Raw genomic sequence first — 15,899 nt, 5'->3', positions numbered from 1 at the left:
ACCATCTTTGAGAAGTTGTTTGGGTGCGCGAAGTTCAAAGCAGACTTCCACTTTATTTCCATTCGGGCACGAAAGGATCCAGAACAGAAGTGGTATGATTTACCGTATCTAGCAATGGATGATGCCATTACAACAATCCTCGAGTGGTGTCTAGCCGACTGGTGCACAACATCATATTTGTCCATCAGGACTAGTAAGTCCATGGAAAAGCAGAAGAAAGAAGTGACCCGATTGAAAGTTCAGTAGTTGGCTGAAAAGGGAAAGAAGGAGACTAAGGAGAAGGCCTGCGTAGAAGTAGAGCGCGCCGCAAAGGAGCAAGCGAAGCAGGAAGAGCACGGCTCTAACAGGAGTCAGAAGTCTCCTTCACCCCAAACGGAGCATAGTGAACAGTAAGAATGGGGAGGTAGAGTTAGGGCATAAAACGACATCATAACCATCTCTGGGTGTGGAAATTTTGTTCCAGCATCCCCCCATACTGCTTCGGGTGAGACTTAAGTTCGCGCCCCACGGATTGATGCTGAAAGGGCCAGTAGTGTAGGGATTTGTTTGGAAAACTTAACTCTGAACCTGGGTCAGGACCCACTAAGCCAACAAATGGTTCTGTTACCGGGACCAGGATCTCCATAAAGAGATGTGTGATGTTGCATCACTGGAATCCAACTAAGAAGGAAATTGAAGATTGGTTAGATAGAAGGCTTTGTAAGAAATGAGCAAACTCTGCCAATGGATTTCAAGCAGTTTCTCGATACTTTAGAGGAATGTTTGTTTGTCTAATTTTGACTCTCAAATTATATGTTTGTGAAAACAAATTGTACTAGATCTATGTTAAGGAATTAACAATGTCGATTTATTTGCAACAAAAAAACAATCAAGAAAACCTGTTAAAGATGATGCAGACTATGTATGATGCCATATTGTTTATAAAAACAAATAAACAACTCTTTCTCTATATCAATTCTATTGTGTACTTTTGTGCTCCTATTTAATCATGGGGTGAATAAGGAATTTCCACAACTTTGATACTGCTTCACTGATTTGAACATACATTGAATATTTTGTTTTGGTAAAGCAAGTCAATGTCTCATTTGTAAACTGTGGATTTAAGCTCAAATTAGTTTATAAAGAGAAATACCTTTTTGTCATGAACTTCATAAATTTCTCTTCAATATATGTCAGATTCAATATGATACATAATTGTTTTACACTTAGTGACAGGAAAAAATAGTTGCAAAAATAGAAACCACATAGACAAAAACAATGACATTGCCACCACTTGACTTTTGTTTTTGTCTGTTTCAAAATATTATTAAAATTTTATATTTAACATTAAATATTTGATGAAGTTTAATTTAATTTTTAACATATAAAAAAGGGGTGCATTGGGTTCCAAGTGTGTCTATTAATACTCCATAGCAAAAAGTAAATTCACTAGATGCTTATGTTACGTGATTAGAGTAAATATAATTGTAGCAAAAAAGATGATTGGTTAAAGACACTTGAATGCAAAATTTTTCTTTATAGAATACATGTGAAATATTATAATAATTTCTTATACTTTCGCATATAAATTTGATTGAAAGTTTATACATATATAGATATAAATTTAAAAAATTATATATAAAAAGAGATGAAGAAAATATACTTATTATGTGATAAAATAATGAAAAAAAAAAGGGAGAAAGAAAAAAAAGGAAAGGAAACATTTTGTATTCTCAAAATTTGTGAGTAATATGATGGTAGATGTATTACCAGCATTATATTAAAAATTATATATAAAAAGAGATGAAGAAAATATACTTATTATGCGATAAAATAATGAAAAAAAAAAGGAGAAAGAAAAAAAGGTAAAGGAAACATTTTGTATTCTCAAAATTTGTGAGTAATATGATGGTAGATGTATTACCAGCATTATATTTAGAAATTGTTAAATAGAAGAGAGTTTTATACTCACGTGATTTATTAACAAGTAGTTGATTTGACTTTTAGTAAAATGACTAAGTTCTAAGGTGGAAAGACTTGTTTTGATTTGATTTAGCCATACGAAAAGGTTGATCATTCAAAGTAGATCCAGGGAACCCTAAAGAGAAGGGGATTAATAAAGGGTTTGACTAAGACGAGATCAATAGAGCAGGTTAGAAGTAATATGATGGGTGACTCACACATAATTTGTTGACAATACTTTTTTTTGTTTTGTTTTGTTGTATGACGAGTGGAATTCACAAATGAGATAATTATTGTTATGAATATAAATTATATAAAATATAAATGAATATATAGTAAACATAATTAAAGTTAATTAATTGATTAGTTAATGAAGATGTATATTTTAAGGTACATGACCAGTTACTAAAGGGGAATCTTCCTAAATATATAAACATGCCCTCATTGTAACATTCAACATCTTTGTATATTTCATACTATTAATATTAGTAATTGCCCCAAAAAGTGCAAAGAGAGGCTGATCAAATTGTTAAATTGAAAAACTTGTATTTTGGTTTTCATAATCAAGCAAGAAATAGTTCACCTTATGTACATCTAGGAAAGAACATAATGTTATTTGGTCAGGTCCATCACAAATGGAAACAATTTGTTCTTAGTGAAATTGAGGCATAAACATGATGGTATTCTTCATATACCACCCACCACTATTAGTTTTCAGCCATGTGCTTAAGCAACTCAATCAAAATCATAACAAAGACAAAAGGGGGGCAATATTAATATAGAAATCCCAAAAACATAGTAGCCTTCAATTGGAAATCCTCACCCATCAACCTTCAAATCTTCTATGAGCACATTGTATGGTATGTTGTGGAACTCTCTTTGTTTATTCTTCAGAAACAACCAAAACAAAAAGCATACCAATGTAGGGTTCTTTCTTGTGAAACCCAATGAATAGGAGCTAACAAAGGACGAGAGTTAAGTTTTACGTGTGTATCCATGGAATTCAAAATATATTAGGTTCTAGAGAGTTCAAGAGTAAATTTCCTTGAGGTGGCGAATCTGGGCTAAGACATGGTTTTTACTATACCTGAGTAAATTGTCTTGAGGTGGTGAATTTGGGCTAAGATATGCTTTTTACTATACTGAAAGGAGAAAATTATTATAGCTGGCCAGCATGGATTGTAAAATTTGGCTAGATTTTTGGGAAATATAAGCTCGGGATATGCTTGTTGGAGTGGTTGGCAGGCTCCTTTTCCCCCTCTATATTTCATGTAAGCTCTAGCTTTGGCTATGTCTATTTTTGTGAGTAAGAAACCCCCTTTCCTTTTTCAAAACACATGTACATACACAATTTTTGATGATTTCTTCTTGATTTGGTTGGTTTGAATATCTTTCATATATTTTACTTTCTTATTATATTTTATTTTTTGTCATGGCTTGTAAGAGTGCCTACTTTTATTTTAGCATGCCTCAGTATCATTGCACGAGTTCCTATGAAAATTCCCAAACTTGAAGGCCCATTAATTTCTCTTGTCTATTTAAGAATTTATTTCCCTGAGCTTACAATTATGCCTATTATGATCCAAACAACTTGGGCATATGATCTGGGGCTGACTATCTCATCACCTTCGACTTTCATTGACAACGACACTACAATCGCTTTGCACTTTTGAACATTTAAGAGCATCAATTTGGGTATTTGAGACCATGGCTTTTGGGGAAGTGTCCAACACTTTTTTAGACATGGGATGAAAAATTTGTCCCTTTAAAAGAAACAAGTTTTGTAGAAATTTAGGTAACTGTCACTATTTTGAAATTGAAGCTAAAATATATTACTTGCCTCTAATTTATTTACATTTCCACCTCGTGAATTTCAATCTGTCAATGAGATAAGTGTATGTTAATATCTTACTATTAACATTGGGATGAAACTATATATTGCATACCTGTGTTTTCAATAAAGGAATAATCTTTCAAACAAGGTTGCAAATGAAAAGCATCTCACATGTAGGCTAAGCACACACTGAACCAGGTGGAATAAGAAAAAATTGGAGAAATACTTAACATAAGCTTGATCCTACCACAAATTATTGTTTCAAAGTAAACTAAAAGTATATCACAAATGATTTTTTTTTTTTTTTTTGTCATTTGAATGTAATTAAATTTATTGATTTACTTGTATTTTATAAATAAAAATTTATTATTATTTGTGTTATTAAAAACTTTTTGAAATTATGTAGTTGATTTCCAATTCTAAAATTTAGTTATAAGCATGCATTCTCAAATCTTCTATTCCTTCGGTGTTTCGGTGTATCTTTGCACCTCTAGGGACAATTGCTAGTTATCATTAACAAGAAATATGAGGAAGTAAAAAACTACTATAGAGACAATTATCTATCTCATAGACTTTTTGTGGACCTTATTACAAATTGAAAATAGTTATGCTTAAGTTTCCTAAAACTAAATTGTATTTTTCTCATGTTTAACAACCAATTATAAAATGTCACTCAACCATTTTTTCAAACTACTTACGATTTTTTATAGTTGAAAAGGATAAGAGTTATTCATAATACCATATGGTATAACTTATTATATTTTTTTTATATAGTGAGAAAACCTATCATAACTCAGTGGTCAAGCCAGTGGCGAAGACAACCATTACTGAGGGATATAAGAAAGGAGAATGTGCTATTCTTCTCCTCCTTTACATTCGTGGTGATGAAAGTTTGTTAATGAGTTTCATTTATACTCGAACAATGAGGATTTCATTTTCAGAACCTTTGGAGTAGAATGATTAATTCCATTGATGCTGAAATAGGAAATTCTTGAAAGTTGTAATAAAATGTTTATTTTATGATAATAGAAATGGGAAGTGCAGGGTACTAAAATTTTGTTTAAAAAACAACCAAAGATATTTTAGAATTGTCACCTCGAGGCAGTCGAGACCATTAGGAATTTGACACGGGTGTTATGGTTTGAGTAGTTTGATGCTCTCGCTCATGGATATTTGTGGATTTATTCGTAATGTTACATATATATTGTTTGTTGAACATGTCTTGGATCTCATTGTGTGCTTTTATGGCTCTAACATTGACAAAGTGCTGCACCATCCAAAAAAAACACATGTATACCTGTACATGAGATACATCTCATTTGATCCCATTATCTACCAAATGAGACACATATATTCACACTTTTATCATTGCAAATCCCTCACGCATATATTCACTCTGTGACGTGCTCTCCATAAAATCGTTCTAACATTTTCAAATTTGCACATGGTCTCTATGCCTATATACTTTGTCACACCCTTCAAGCATCCACATTCTCATGATTCATGCCTCTAGGCAACCAGAGTTCAAATCCCACACGATTACATTCCCTTCTTTTAATTTTTGTAAGAGTTCACCTTCATCACCACATTCAGAGTTCGAATCCCCTGAAACTTCTCTAAATGGTTAATCCCTTGACAAAATAGAACGCCAATGGAAAGCCAGAAATCCGCTCACCGATGTCGAGACAATTCAAGGGAATCTGAATAAGAAAATGGTGAAAATGAGTGTCAGAAATTGCCCAATTGCAAGGCCAAAATTTCCCTGGGCTCCTACGACACCCCAGAAAAAGTTGCCCGTGCTTGTGAGTTTGCAGCGTATTGTCTGAGAGGATCCAAGGCTAGGTTCAATTTTCCCGACTTGTTGATAGAAATTTCGTACGCCTCCTCTATCGTCGTCGCAATTCTAAGCCGTCAATTCTAAGCTGTAAGATGACGAAACGATGTCATTGCCTTGCGGTTCGGTATAGGAATCTGACTTTCCGCCGAAAATTCCATGTGCCTCTGCCCTTCTCTATCGCCCCCGCAAATCCAAGCCACCACAACCAGGTTTGCCAGAGAATAATTTTAGTTGTTGTCATATGAGGAAACAACAACATCGTCCTGCGGTTTGGTAGCAGAATCCGACTTTGACAGCCAACAGATTTTGGCGGAGCAGGGTTCAACATTTTGGAGTTCACTACTCCTGAAAGATATGGATAATGGCCAGTCTCTAAATTTAGAGGATTTTCCTCCCTTAGATTTGTCTATGGACGAATTGGGTTTTCTCATTCAACTAACGAAAGACTGGGGGATTTTCTAAGCAAAAATCTAAGTTTGGCATAACTGCTGGAAATTTTTCCATGATTAATGTACATTCTCACTTGCTGAAGTTCCCTAGATGGATGAGATTTCTAAGCACTTGCAACAGTGGAAAACTGAAATTGTTGCCCCTTTCGATAAATTATAGTCAGTCGCATGCGATTGAAATGGTGGCAGATGCAAATCAGATGCAAATTTGTTATTAATTGTCTACTAATTTTAGTGGCATACAGAGGTCACTGTGAGGTGACCTGATTCAAAAGAAGGCCTATTGGCCTAAAAATATTATTTACAAATATCTTTGTGCTTTGTGCATTTTACATTTACAGTCAACAAGCTACAAACTTTTTGTTTCAGTGGTATTGGATCCATGCGAGTCTTTAGACGTTATCCACTACACAATATGCCATTAAGTTTATGTCCTGAAATCATTGAGTAGTTAAGTGAAATTCGAGAATCATTTCAGCAATTAAAAAAACTCATTAGCAAAATATTCAACATGTCTAAAGGATGAAAACATTGGCACGAAAGGAACTAACATTAAATAATGTTCTAATTGAGAAAGTTGAACATGTTGAATTGGGATCTTCTCAAGGTGACATGGATGGTAATCAAAGTGGGTATATGATAATTGAGGATGTAAATACAGTTGTAGATGATGAATATGTCAAGATTATTGATTTTGATGATGAACAAGAAGGGAAAGTATTTGATGTTAATAATGGAGAGGAAGATGTGCATGCAAAGAGTTGCAAGGGAAGAAATGAATCCATAGATAACGCAGAAGGGGAGAAAATAAAAATTGATGATGATCACATTGCCACCCGAAGCCCTTGTAATGAAATAGTAAATAAAAGCTTTATGTTAGTGACAAAACAATCATAAAAAAATAGAGGAAAACATATGTATACAATCGAGATCCCTTGAGAATAAATTGCTTCATGAAAGGACAAACTCGGGGTTTACAAACACAACAATGGAAGAAACTATCCTAAAAGATACTTGTATTAAACTCAGAGCTTTGACAAGTCTTCCTATTAATATCCTTGAGGTGTCAAGAGTTAATTTAGATCATGAGTTGTTCAATAAATCTGATATGAAGAACTTAAAAAATGAACCAAAACAACCTTCGGATTTTCTATCTGAAATGGAGAAGGTTCAACACAACAATGAGAAAGACATTGAAAGATTTTTTGAAACCCAATATCTTGAGAAGGAAAACAAAGAAATATATTTCTAAAAATTGAATCATGGAAGAGATGGAAGCCAAAGAGCAGAGAATTGTTCCAAGGTTCAAGCATGTCTATAATAAGTTTCCACCCTTTAAGAAATTGTGACATATGAAAATTTTGGCTTGGACATTCTCTTCACAAAAAGGTATTTTGGATAGCAAAATGTCACCTTGCATGGTTTCTTATTCTCCATCTAGTGCAAGTAATGAAAGCGATGATTCGATATTTACTGCAAGGAATGATGGAATTCAATTTAATAAGAAAATTTTAGGTTGACCAATTTTAGGCTTTGGTAAGAGGTGTTTCTTAGAAAGAATCATGGTTGAATCTATAAGGAGACTACAAATAAAAAAAATGCTATAGTATGGAATCTATGATGGAAGTGTTGCCAATAAAAAGGATAAAAAAATAATATATGAATCCACCACAGACAATGAAAAGCTTTAATATATTGAGAAGGTTACAAAACAATTTGCAATGAAATATGGGGAGTACAAGGTTGTTATTTCTCATGTTTCAAAATATTTACAAGAAGCCAAGGGAAGTTTCCAAAAAATGAGAAACAAGTTAGAAGGAACTAATTGCAGCGATGAGTTACATTTGGATGGTGTCGTCCCCCATTGTTAAACCCTGATTCTACACTGCATTGTGCCCACTGTTCAGACCCGAATTCACTCTTGTCTTCCTTCACGACCATTGCCTCCCTCTATCCCGATAATTCCCTATTGACCATTTTCCTTGTCCAATCGTGCCCAATTCTAATCACATCAGTCATTTTCTGTGTTTCTCCCTATCTCGAATAGGCGTCTATTGCTCCCTGTCTGCTCTTGATCCATGCCCTGTTGTCAATGTTCCTACCACTTCACGTAGCCACTCTCCTCGACCACGACACCCTGTCGTCACCCTTCATTCAGATTCCCCTCATTTTTAGTTTTTGGATGACAGAACGACACACTTCCAACAACCGTTCGATCCGCCATTTTGTTTTTACTATGGTCAAAACGATGTAACTGCTGGTCAAATGGTGAAATCTCGGGTCACGTCTTCAAAATAAATCATAATCTTATATCTTATATAGTTACTATATATTATAAATTGATTTTATTATGTAATTAAGGAATACAAAATAAACCCCAATTCCAAGGGAATATTACTGACGAGCTATACATGTCGAGACAATTGACGAATTATACATATCAAGATGAAAAACACAAGGCGACGACAATTGTCAGCATTAAAACTTTGAGGACAAAGCTTTTTGAAGAAAGGGGTAACGTTACGAATATAAATTATACAAAATATAAATGAATATATAGTAAATATAATTAGAGTTAATTAATTGATTAGTTAATGAAGAGATATCTTCTAAGGGACATGACTAGTCATTAAAGGGACACATGCCTAAGTATACAAATAGGTCCTCATTGTAACATTCAACATCCTTGTACATTTTTTATTATTAATAAAATATTGTTTACAAATACCTTTGTGTATTTTACATTTAAAGTCAACAAGCTACAATTTTGTTGCTTCAATTATGTGCTTGTGTGACATAAGGTTGATCCATCCACTAGCACTATAACCACTATGTTCATGGACACATATTGGTCATGGTTTCAATCAATGACCTCATACTCTTAACATAATATGCTTGGATAAGTGTTTTATAGTACACAGGTTGTTGACAACAACTTGTTGGTATCAGCCATGATGGTTGAGTATTTAATGATGTGGTATTCTATCAACAGATCAAACACCCCATCAATGTAAGTTGTCATCAATAATGGCAACCATAACTGTCATAGGTGTCAAAGACATTCAATTATATAAATAGGTCTCTAAGACCTAGGTTGTTAGTAACAACCACTCAAACATGTAAATGGTAGTTAGGTTGATTGTTATATGAATTTATTCTTGTTGTAGGCCATTTTTTAAAGAAAATTAGTTCTATAAAGGGTGCTGTCTTTAAATAGTGAAAGTATATGATTGTCATAGTTTCCACATAGGTCATACTTAATGAGTATGGCTATGATAAATAGATGAAAGGATCTTTTTTATAATGACATTTAAAGTTAACAAAGAAGGTTAGGCCTATAATATTTTTTGTTTTGTTGCGTAAATACATATTTTAGCTTTTACGTGCAAAATAATGATATATGGTTCCCTTTTGTGTGAATATTCAATAGTGGGAGGACCTATCATAACTCGATTTTCAACCAATAGTGGGATTAGTTATCACTAGCTATTATCCACAAATGTGAGCTAACACATCGCCATTATTCAAGGAAAACCGTGCCACCTAAAATAACTGACTAGCCTTTCACTCCTACCAAATTCCTCTAGGTCCCAAACTTTTATTTTTTTCCTTACATCCATAGAAAAGAGTTATTAGCCAAGAAAAATTGATTTTAGGTCATACTTCAAGATGAATCTTTTGGGTGACATTCCTCAAACAAGTATCTTTTTTTTTAAGAAAGTATTTTTTTCGTAAATGTTGAAATATTTTATTTTGTCTCTATCAATATAGACTTTGCATCACCATATAAAGAAGAATATGAATTTAGTGGAGCTTAGTTTCATGACATTGGGAATGATTATAGACCAATTGAGCATTTGAGCACGAATGTTAAGGAAGGCTTGTAATGTACATGTTGTAAAGACATTTTCTTATTTTGTAGAGATATTTTGTCTAGATTTCACCATGGGGGTGGGAAATAAGTTATGAGAAAGATTTCATCCCTAGAATAAAATGTTTTTATACTATTATCATTCAAAAGAAGGAAAATTGTAGCTCGAGAAGAAATTGCCCATAATTCCTTTGAATTTTCATATTTAAGAACTTGTATATCTATTCAATTATATACCAAAAGGTTTGACAAAACAATCCTTATCATGATCAACAACTCATCCATAGAGTTATTTTGTTGTCATATGTTTTCATACCGTGTCAAGCTCATAAGAGAGTTTGTTTTGTTGAGTAAATACATATTTTTAACTCTTACATATGAAATAAGGATATATGGTTCTCTTTAGTGTGAATATTTTAATAGTGGGAAGACCTATCATAATTTGATTGTTAACAAATAATGAGGATATCCATTACTAATTATTATCCACAAATGTGAGATAATTCATCACCATTATTCAAACAAAATTACACCACCTAAAATAACCCATTGGTGGTCTATGAGGGGACAGGCTTTCACTTCTACCAAATTCCTCTATGTCTTGGGCCTTTAATCCACTTCCTTACATTTGTAGAAGATGAGCTATTAGCCAAGCAAAATAAATTTTAAGTCATACTTCAAGACCAATATTTTGTGTGATTATCTCAAATGGGTATTTTTTTAGGAGAGTTATTTTGTTTATATTTCACCATGGGGAGTGGGAAATAAGCTATTGGAAATAGTTCATCCCAAGCATAAAAGGTTTTTATACTATTATCATTCAAAAGGAGGAAAATTGTAACAGAGGAAGAACTTTCCATAATTCCTTTAAAATTACATATTTAAGAACATGTATATCTATTCAATTATATATAGAAAAAAATTGACAAAACAATGTATTACATATCACAATCAATAACTCATCCATAGAGTTATTTTGTTGTCAACTATTTTGAGATCAACACACTTCTACATACAGCTTGGATTTTCACCATAATTAGGAATTATGTTCTTTTGTGAGACATTGGTTAACTCTAACTATAATATGATGGTATGCACTCTCACACTTACATTCTCATTTTCCTTGCTTTGTTTACTCTCACTGGGTTTTCTATTGAAGTCGGTATCGAAAATGTTTTCTCATATGTTAAATCTATCATTTTATTTTATTTTTATCCCTTTGCATTATTCTATATTTTGTTATCAAGATTTAGTTTTAATTCCACCCTTCAACACACTTAAATGAGCATTGAGTCTGTCCTAATTTTTCTTTTTCTATTATAAACTATATTCCTTATTTAAAAAAAAAATTATCACATGTCTTTACTCAATCCTCAAGAGGAATGGAATATAAAGGTTAAATTGAGTGGATAAATGCTATCCTCAACACATATGGTAGCTATGTATGTTTGGTCTTTAATATTATTAATTTCGTAAGTTTTCCTATTAAAATAGGAGCAAGTCGAGGTCTACTCTAATACCTTGTTTTAATGGAAAAAAATGTACTACTTTTATTTGCATGCTTTCTTAGTTTGGTTTCTTTTTTGTTTGACATTTTAAGAAAAATGGATTAGCTTACTTTTTAATATATCAATATGTTTCTTATTGAATGTAGATTGTCTAAAACTATTTTCTATAGAGCATATTGTGACAATGTGGAATAGTTAGGGTATAAAAAGGTATAAACTTTAATCTAGGTTAGGTCCAAAAATGAGAAAATTCTCAGGTTGGTTGTGATGTATTCAGATATGGATTTGAAATATATAATCATTTCAATTGTGACGTAGATAATTTGATGGGGATTTAAATTAGGAAATAATGTAAGAGTTACCTATTTATGTTAGGGAGAGAGGTAATTTAAAATGGTGACATACTCTTGTTAAAAGCATAAGGGCCATCACCCAAGATATCATTATCAAAAACATAAATCACAGGGCTATATTGCACAAGCATGAAACACCACAACTCATTGTTTTACTTGTCTATGGTCAATGCCACAATTCAAACCAAAAAAGCTATACTCTTGTTGGAGAGATAAGAGCCGCCACCCAATCTATCACCATAAAAAACAAACATTAGGGACTTTTTCAGACAATAATGAAACTGCAAAATCCATTGTTTCATTTATCTTATGCTATGGCCAATCACATAATTTAGACAAAAATGTTGTACAAAAAAGTTAAAGACTTGGAACTCAAATAGAATTAATGATTGTGAAATGGATTTTCCCATAAAACTCGAAAAAATTCAACATCTTATGAAGCCTAAAAATAGCTAGCATAGTGCCCATTTCATTGAAACCTTACATAATACACACTTTAATTGGACAACAACTTTTGTTTGTTTCTAACAACAAGATCATCATTGTTCCTTAATATATCATACTTGCATCTAGCAAAACCCATACTAACCCTAAACCCATTTTCAAGTTATAAATTGAATCAAAATTGAACCCAAACTCCTTATTTTTCCTATCCATATTTTCCCACTCCATAATTTAGTTTAGCATGATGTGACATTAACCTATTGACATAATGAATTAAAAACAAAATTTCTTTTCATTGCTATTTTAATTTTCTCACCATTTATTATGATAATATCCACATTGCTATTTTAATTTTCTCACCATTTACTATGATGATATCCACATTTATTTTGATGTATTCTTCATCAAACCAAACTTGTTTTCTTCCAAATCCCTCTTTACTATGCAACTTCAAATTTTATTTTTTATATGCAAATGTGATTTTATCTTTAAACCATGTAACTACCTCCTTGCTTTGCATAACTACCTCCTTCCCTTGCATATGAATAATGGTTGATCATGAATAGTACCAAACATAAAATTTTCATTCATACTTAATCATTTGAAAGATCATTTTAATACATTATTCATGAACCTTGGATCCCAGTCCAAGGAATCCCTTCCAAATGTCATTCAAGCATATATTTCCTGGGCGGATTTGTGCTTATCCTTCAAAGTTCTCTTGTACATTAGTGAATTTTATAACAAATGAATAGATTACAGAAAGTTGTTGCCTTACAACTGCAACCAAGCTTGCGCCCTCGCTGGGAAGTCTGAATCACATGCTTTGCCAAATCCAATTTCCTTTCCTACCTCATTATTCGCTTCATCATATTTACTTAAACTGGTATGATTATCATTGTACAACAGCAGTCCCTGTGTTGGGTAGCTGCCCATCAACCACGGCTTTGGGCATGAGAATCCACTGCATAACCACTCAAATTATTCAGATTCCCAGACTCGCAATCATCATCAACAGGGGCAGGTAAGTTTAGGTCCAACAGCTCCACTCTTGCAGGCGTCTGCTGCTGCGGTGCAGGGGTGTCCTTGTTGCTAGAAATGGTACTAACAGTATCCGAAGCTGCAGCACTACCCCAATGGAATCTCTTGTGACCACCCAAAGCCTGACCGGAAGGAAAAACCTTGTCACAGATTGAACATTTATGGATCTTTAAAGTCGTCCTAGCGCGCCCAATCGTCCTCCTTTCATCGCTCGCTTTGACACATGAATCCTTAGTCCTCTCCTTTGGACGACGCTTGCGGAAAGAGTCCGATCCACTAGTGACATCCTCATCAGTAATCTTTTCCTCTAGGCTCTCGTTCTCGCCATCAGTAACCTGCGAAAAATAGCCCCTGGCGTTACTGTGGCTAGCCCTGTGGCCTCCCAGAGCCTGGTGGGAATGAAAAGCCTTATTGCAACTGTTGCATTTGTACCCGGTTTTCTCAACCTGCTCATCATTATAAAGATCAGCATTTCCATCAATTTTCTTATATTTGGGCCTCTTCCTCGAGCATTTCGGAAGCTGGGAACCGGTGTTGGGAACCTTGAGGTCAGCTGATCCAGTCTGCTCAGCCACCATTTGGAATCGTGGGTTTGGGGCAGTGTTTACTCCACTTGCAAGCATCACAAGACACATTACAGCGTCCTCTACTTCGTTATTCTTTTTCGAATCGAATTGCTCAGGGGGGTTAATTTGTTGGATTCCATACCTAGGTCTCTTGGATCCCTTTCCCTTCATCCACTTATCAAACTTGCTTGATTTCCCAGTTGGATGATCAGTCTCAATCTCAGCATCACTCTCACTTTCTTCTTCGTCGTCGTCCTGTGTCTCATTTTGCTGTGGATGGGCATCGCTGCTATCTTGATGGGTTTCAGAGTGGCATTTCACGTGACCAAACAGGCCTTTCGATGAACTGAATTCTTTCCCACGCAGATCACAATTTCTAGAAGAATCGATGAGTTTGGAATCGAACTTATAACCTACCTGATACGAGTAGTTCCGATCTGCAAACCGCCAACTGCGTTTGGGATTCTTTCTGAGAGAATACATCCCATTACTATGCAATTGCTCTTCATCCTGCTCCTTCCCCTCCATTGGTTTGTGATCCGAAGCTCTGGGCCTCTTGCTCTTCTGAAAATTAGTTCAGTGAGTCTGTCTGCAGCGATGGAGGCGGTGGCGTGGACTCTCATATGACCGCCAAGAGCTCTTCCTGAAACGAAGGTTTTGCCGCAAATCTTGCACAAATAGCTTAATGGGTGCTCTCTTTGTTTCTTGAACATCTCCATGCTGGTACACACTATATCCACCGTAGTCACGCTGTAAACTCTACTCCGTCTTCACTGCGAAGCTTCCTATCCACACAGACAGTACATATTAAAAAAACCAGTGGACTGATAATTCAATCAAATCACAGTGTAGTATAACTATGAGCTTCTCCAAGAATGCACGGACTCCATCTAAATAAAGAAAAGTAGAACCATGCGGGGCATGGTTTAATTGCGTAAAAGACGGAGGTTCGGGATAAAATTAATTGACTTCGACTAGTCAATTTCGAGTAGAGCAGATGTATATGAATGAATACCGTAGCTGGGCGTGGAAGTCCTCATTTTTTCTTCTCCATATGTTTCCAATCCTCCCATTCACGATGCATGTGCGTTGAACTGTTCTACATTTATATTCCGCTAGACCCTCACTATTCGCTTGGCTCGTGTGTGGAATAGTGCCTTACTGGATCCGCTTACTCGGCAATGCCCTGCCCGGTCAAGATGCCAGGTGTAAACGTGGCATAAGGTTCGCTTGCAAAGCGACTTTTACGGGTTTTTAGGGCATGGGTGTATTGAATTATTTTGGGTATGGATGTGGTCTATGGAAAATATTAAGGATGAAAATTTATTTTAAAATTTAGAAATTTAGTCAATTTTATTATTTTTGAATATAGGTAAATTATGAATTATTTATGATATTTTTGTGAAAATATTCGAATTGTAGTAATTTTATAGAGTTTTTATAAAGTTTGGGTGGTTTTTAACATAAAATAATTTTATCTTATAAATTTTGAGTGAATATTTTTTAAAAATTTGGGAATTGATGATTTTTTTCTTTTTTGGAAAATGCATGGAAAATTAGCTCATCTTCTAAATTAAGCCCTTAAAATTTTCTATGGTGGATGGTTTTCCCTTGGTTTGCTCCATTCTCCATTTAGGTTCAAATTTTCTAAATGGCATGTTGGCTTTTTGCCATAAGGCTAAAAGTGTAGACGTCCCCTCATAAGTGGGACCCCCTTGTGGGTGTGCCTTCAAATGTCGCAGATCTTGCTGATGGCACTAGCCTAGGGGTTATAATGGTAACAATTCAAATTTTAACAAGGATCTCACCCAAGTAAGCATGGTGAGTTTCTAATTCCCGTGGGTTCAAAAAACTAAAAAAAGTCATGTCAGAAGTCAAAGTTCCACCTCGATCATGGGAATTTTGTTCATGAAACTTTGCTTCTAAGGAGGTTTTCACCAATCTTAAGATGATTCAAATTGTTTGTTTTTTGAAAAAGTGATTACAACATGGAATTCGACTCATATGAAAAATGAGGCTCACTGGAAATAGGATGACTTTGAGTGTCCCATAGTT

General features: G+C 34.3%; 1 protein-coding gene across 1 annotated transcript; it reads right to left on the bottom strand.

Annotated features, from left to right (window-relative positions):
* Positions 1-13,172: 13,172 nt before the first annotated feature.
* On the bottom strand, positions 13,173-14,372 carry LOC149231742 (uncharacterized). Its single transcript, XM_089381732.1, has one exon. It carries the CDS (start codon positions 14,370-14,372, stop codon positions 13,173-13,175), a length of 1,200 nt encoding a protein of 399 aa, XP_089237858.1.
* Positions 14,373-15,899: the final 1,527 nt, after the last annotated feature.

Source organism: Pinus tabuliformis, chromosome J (assembly GCF_031772625.1).
Source record: "Pinus tabuliformis cultivar Carrire ecotype Pingquan chromosome J, CPIR1, whole genome shotgun sequence".
Taxonomy (NCBI): Eukaryota; Viridiplantae; Streptophyta; class Pinopsida; order Pinales; family Pinaceae; genus Pinus; species Pinus tabuliformis.
The sequence above is the reverse complement of the archived record's forward strand: the minus strand, read 5'-3'. Positions and strand labels throughout refer to the sequence as shown.

Bases quoted from the DNA above. Each gene is read 5' to 3' on its own strand.
- LOC149231742 (XM_089381732.1), bottom strand. From the start codon at position 14,372: ATGGAGGGGAAGGAGCAGGATGAAGAGCAATTGCATAGTAATGGGATG.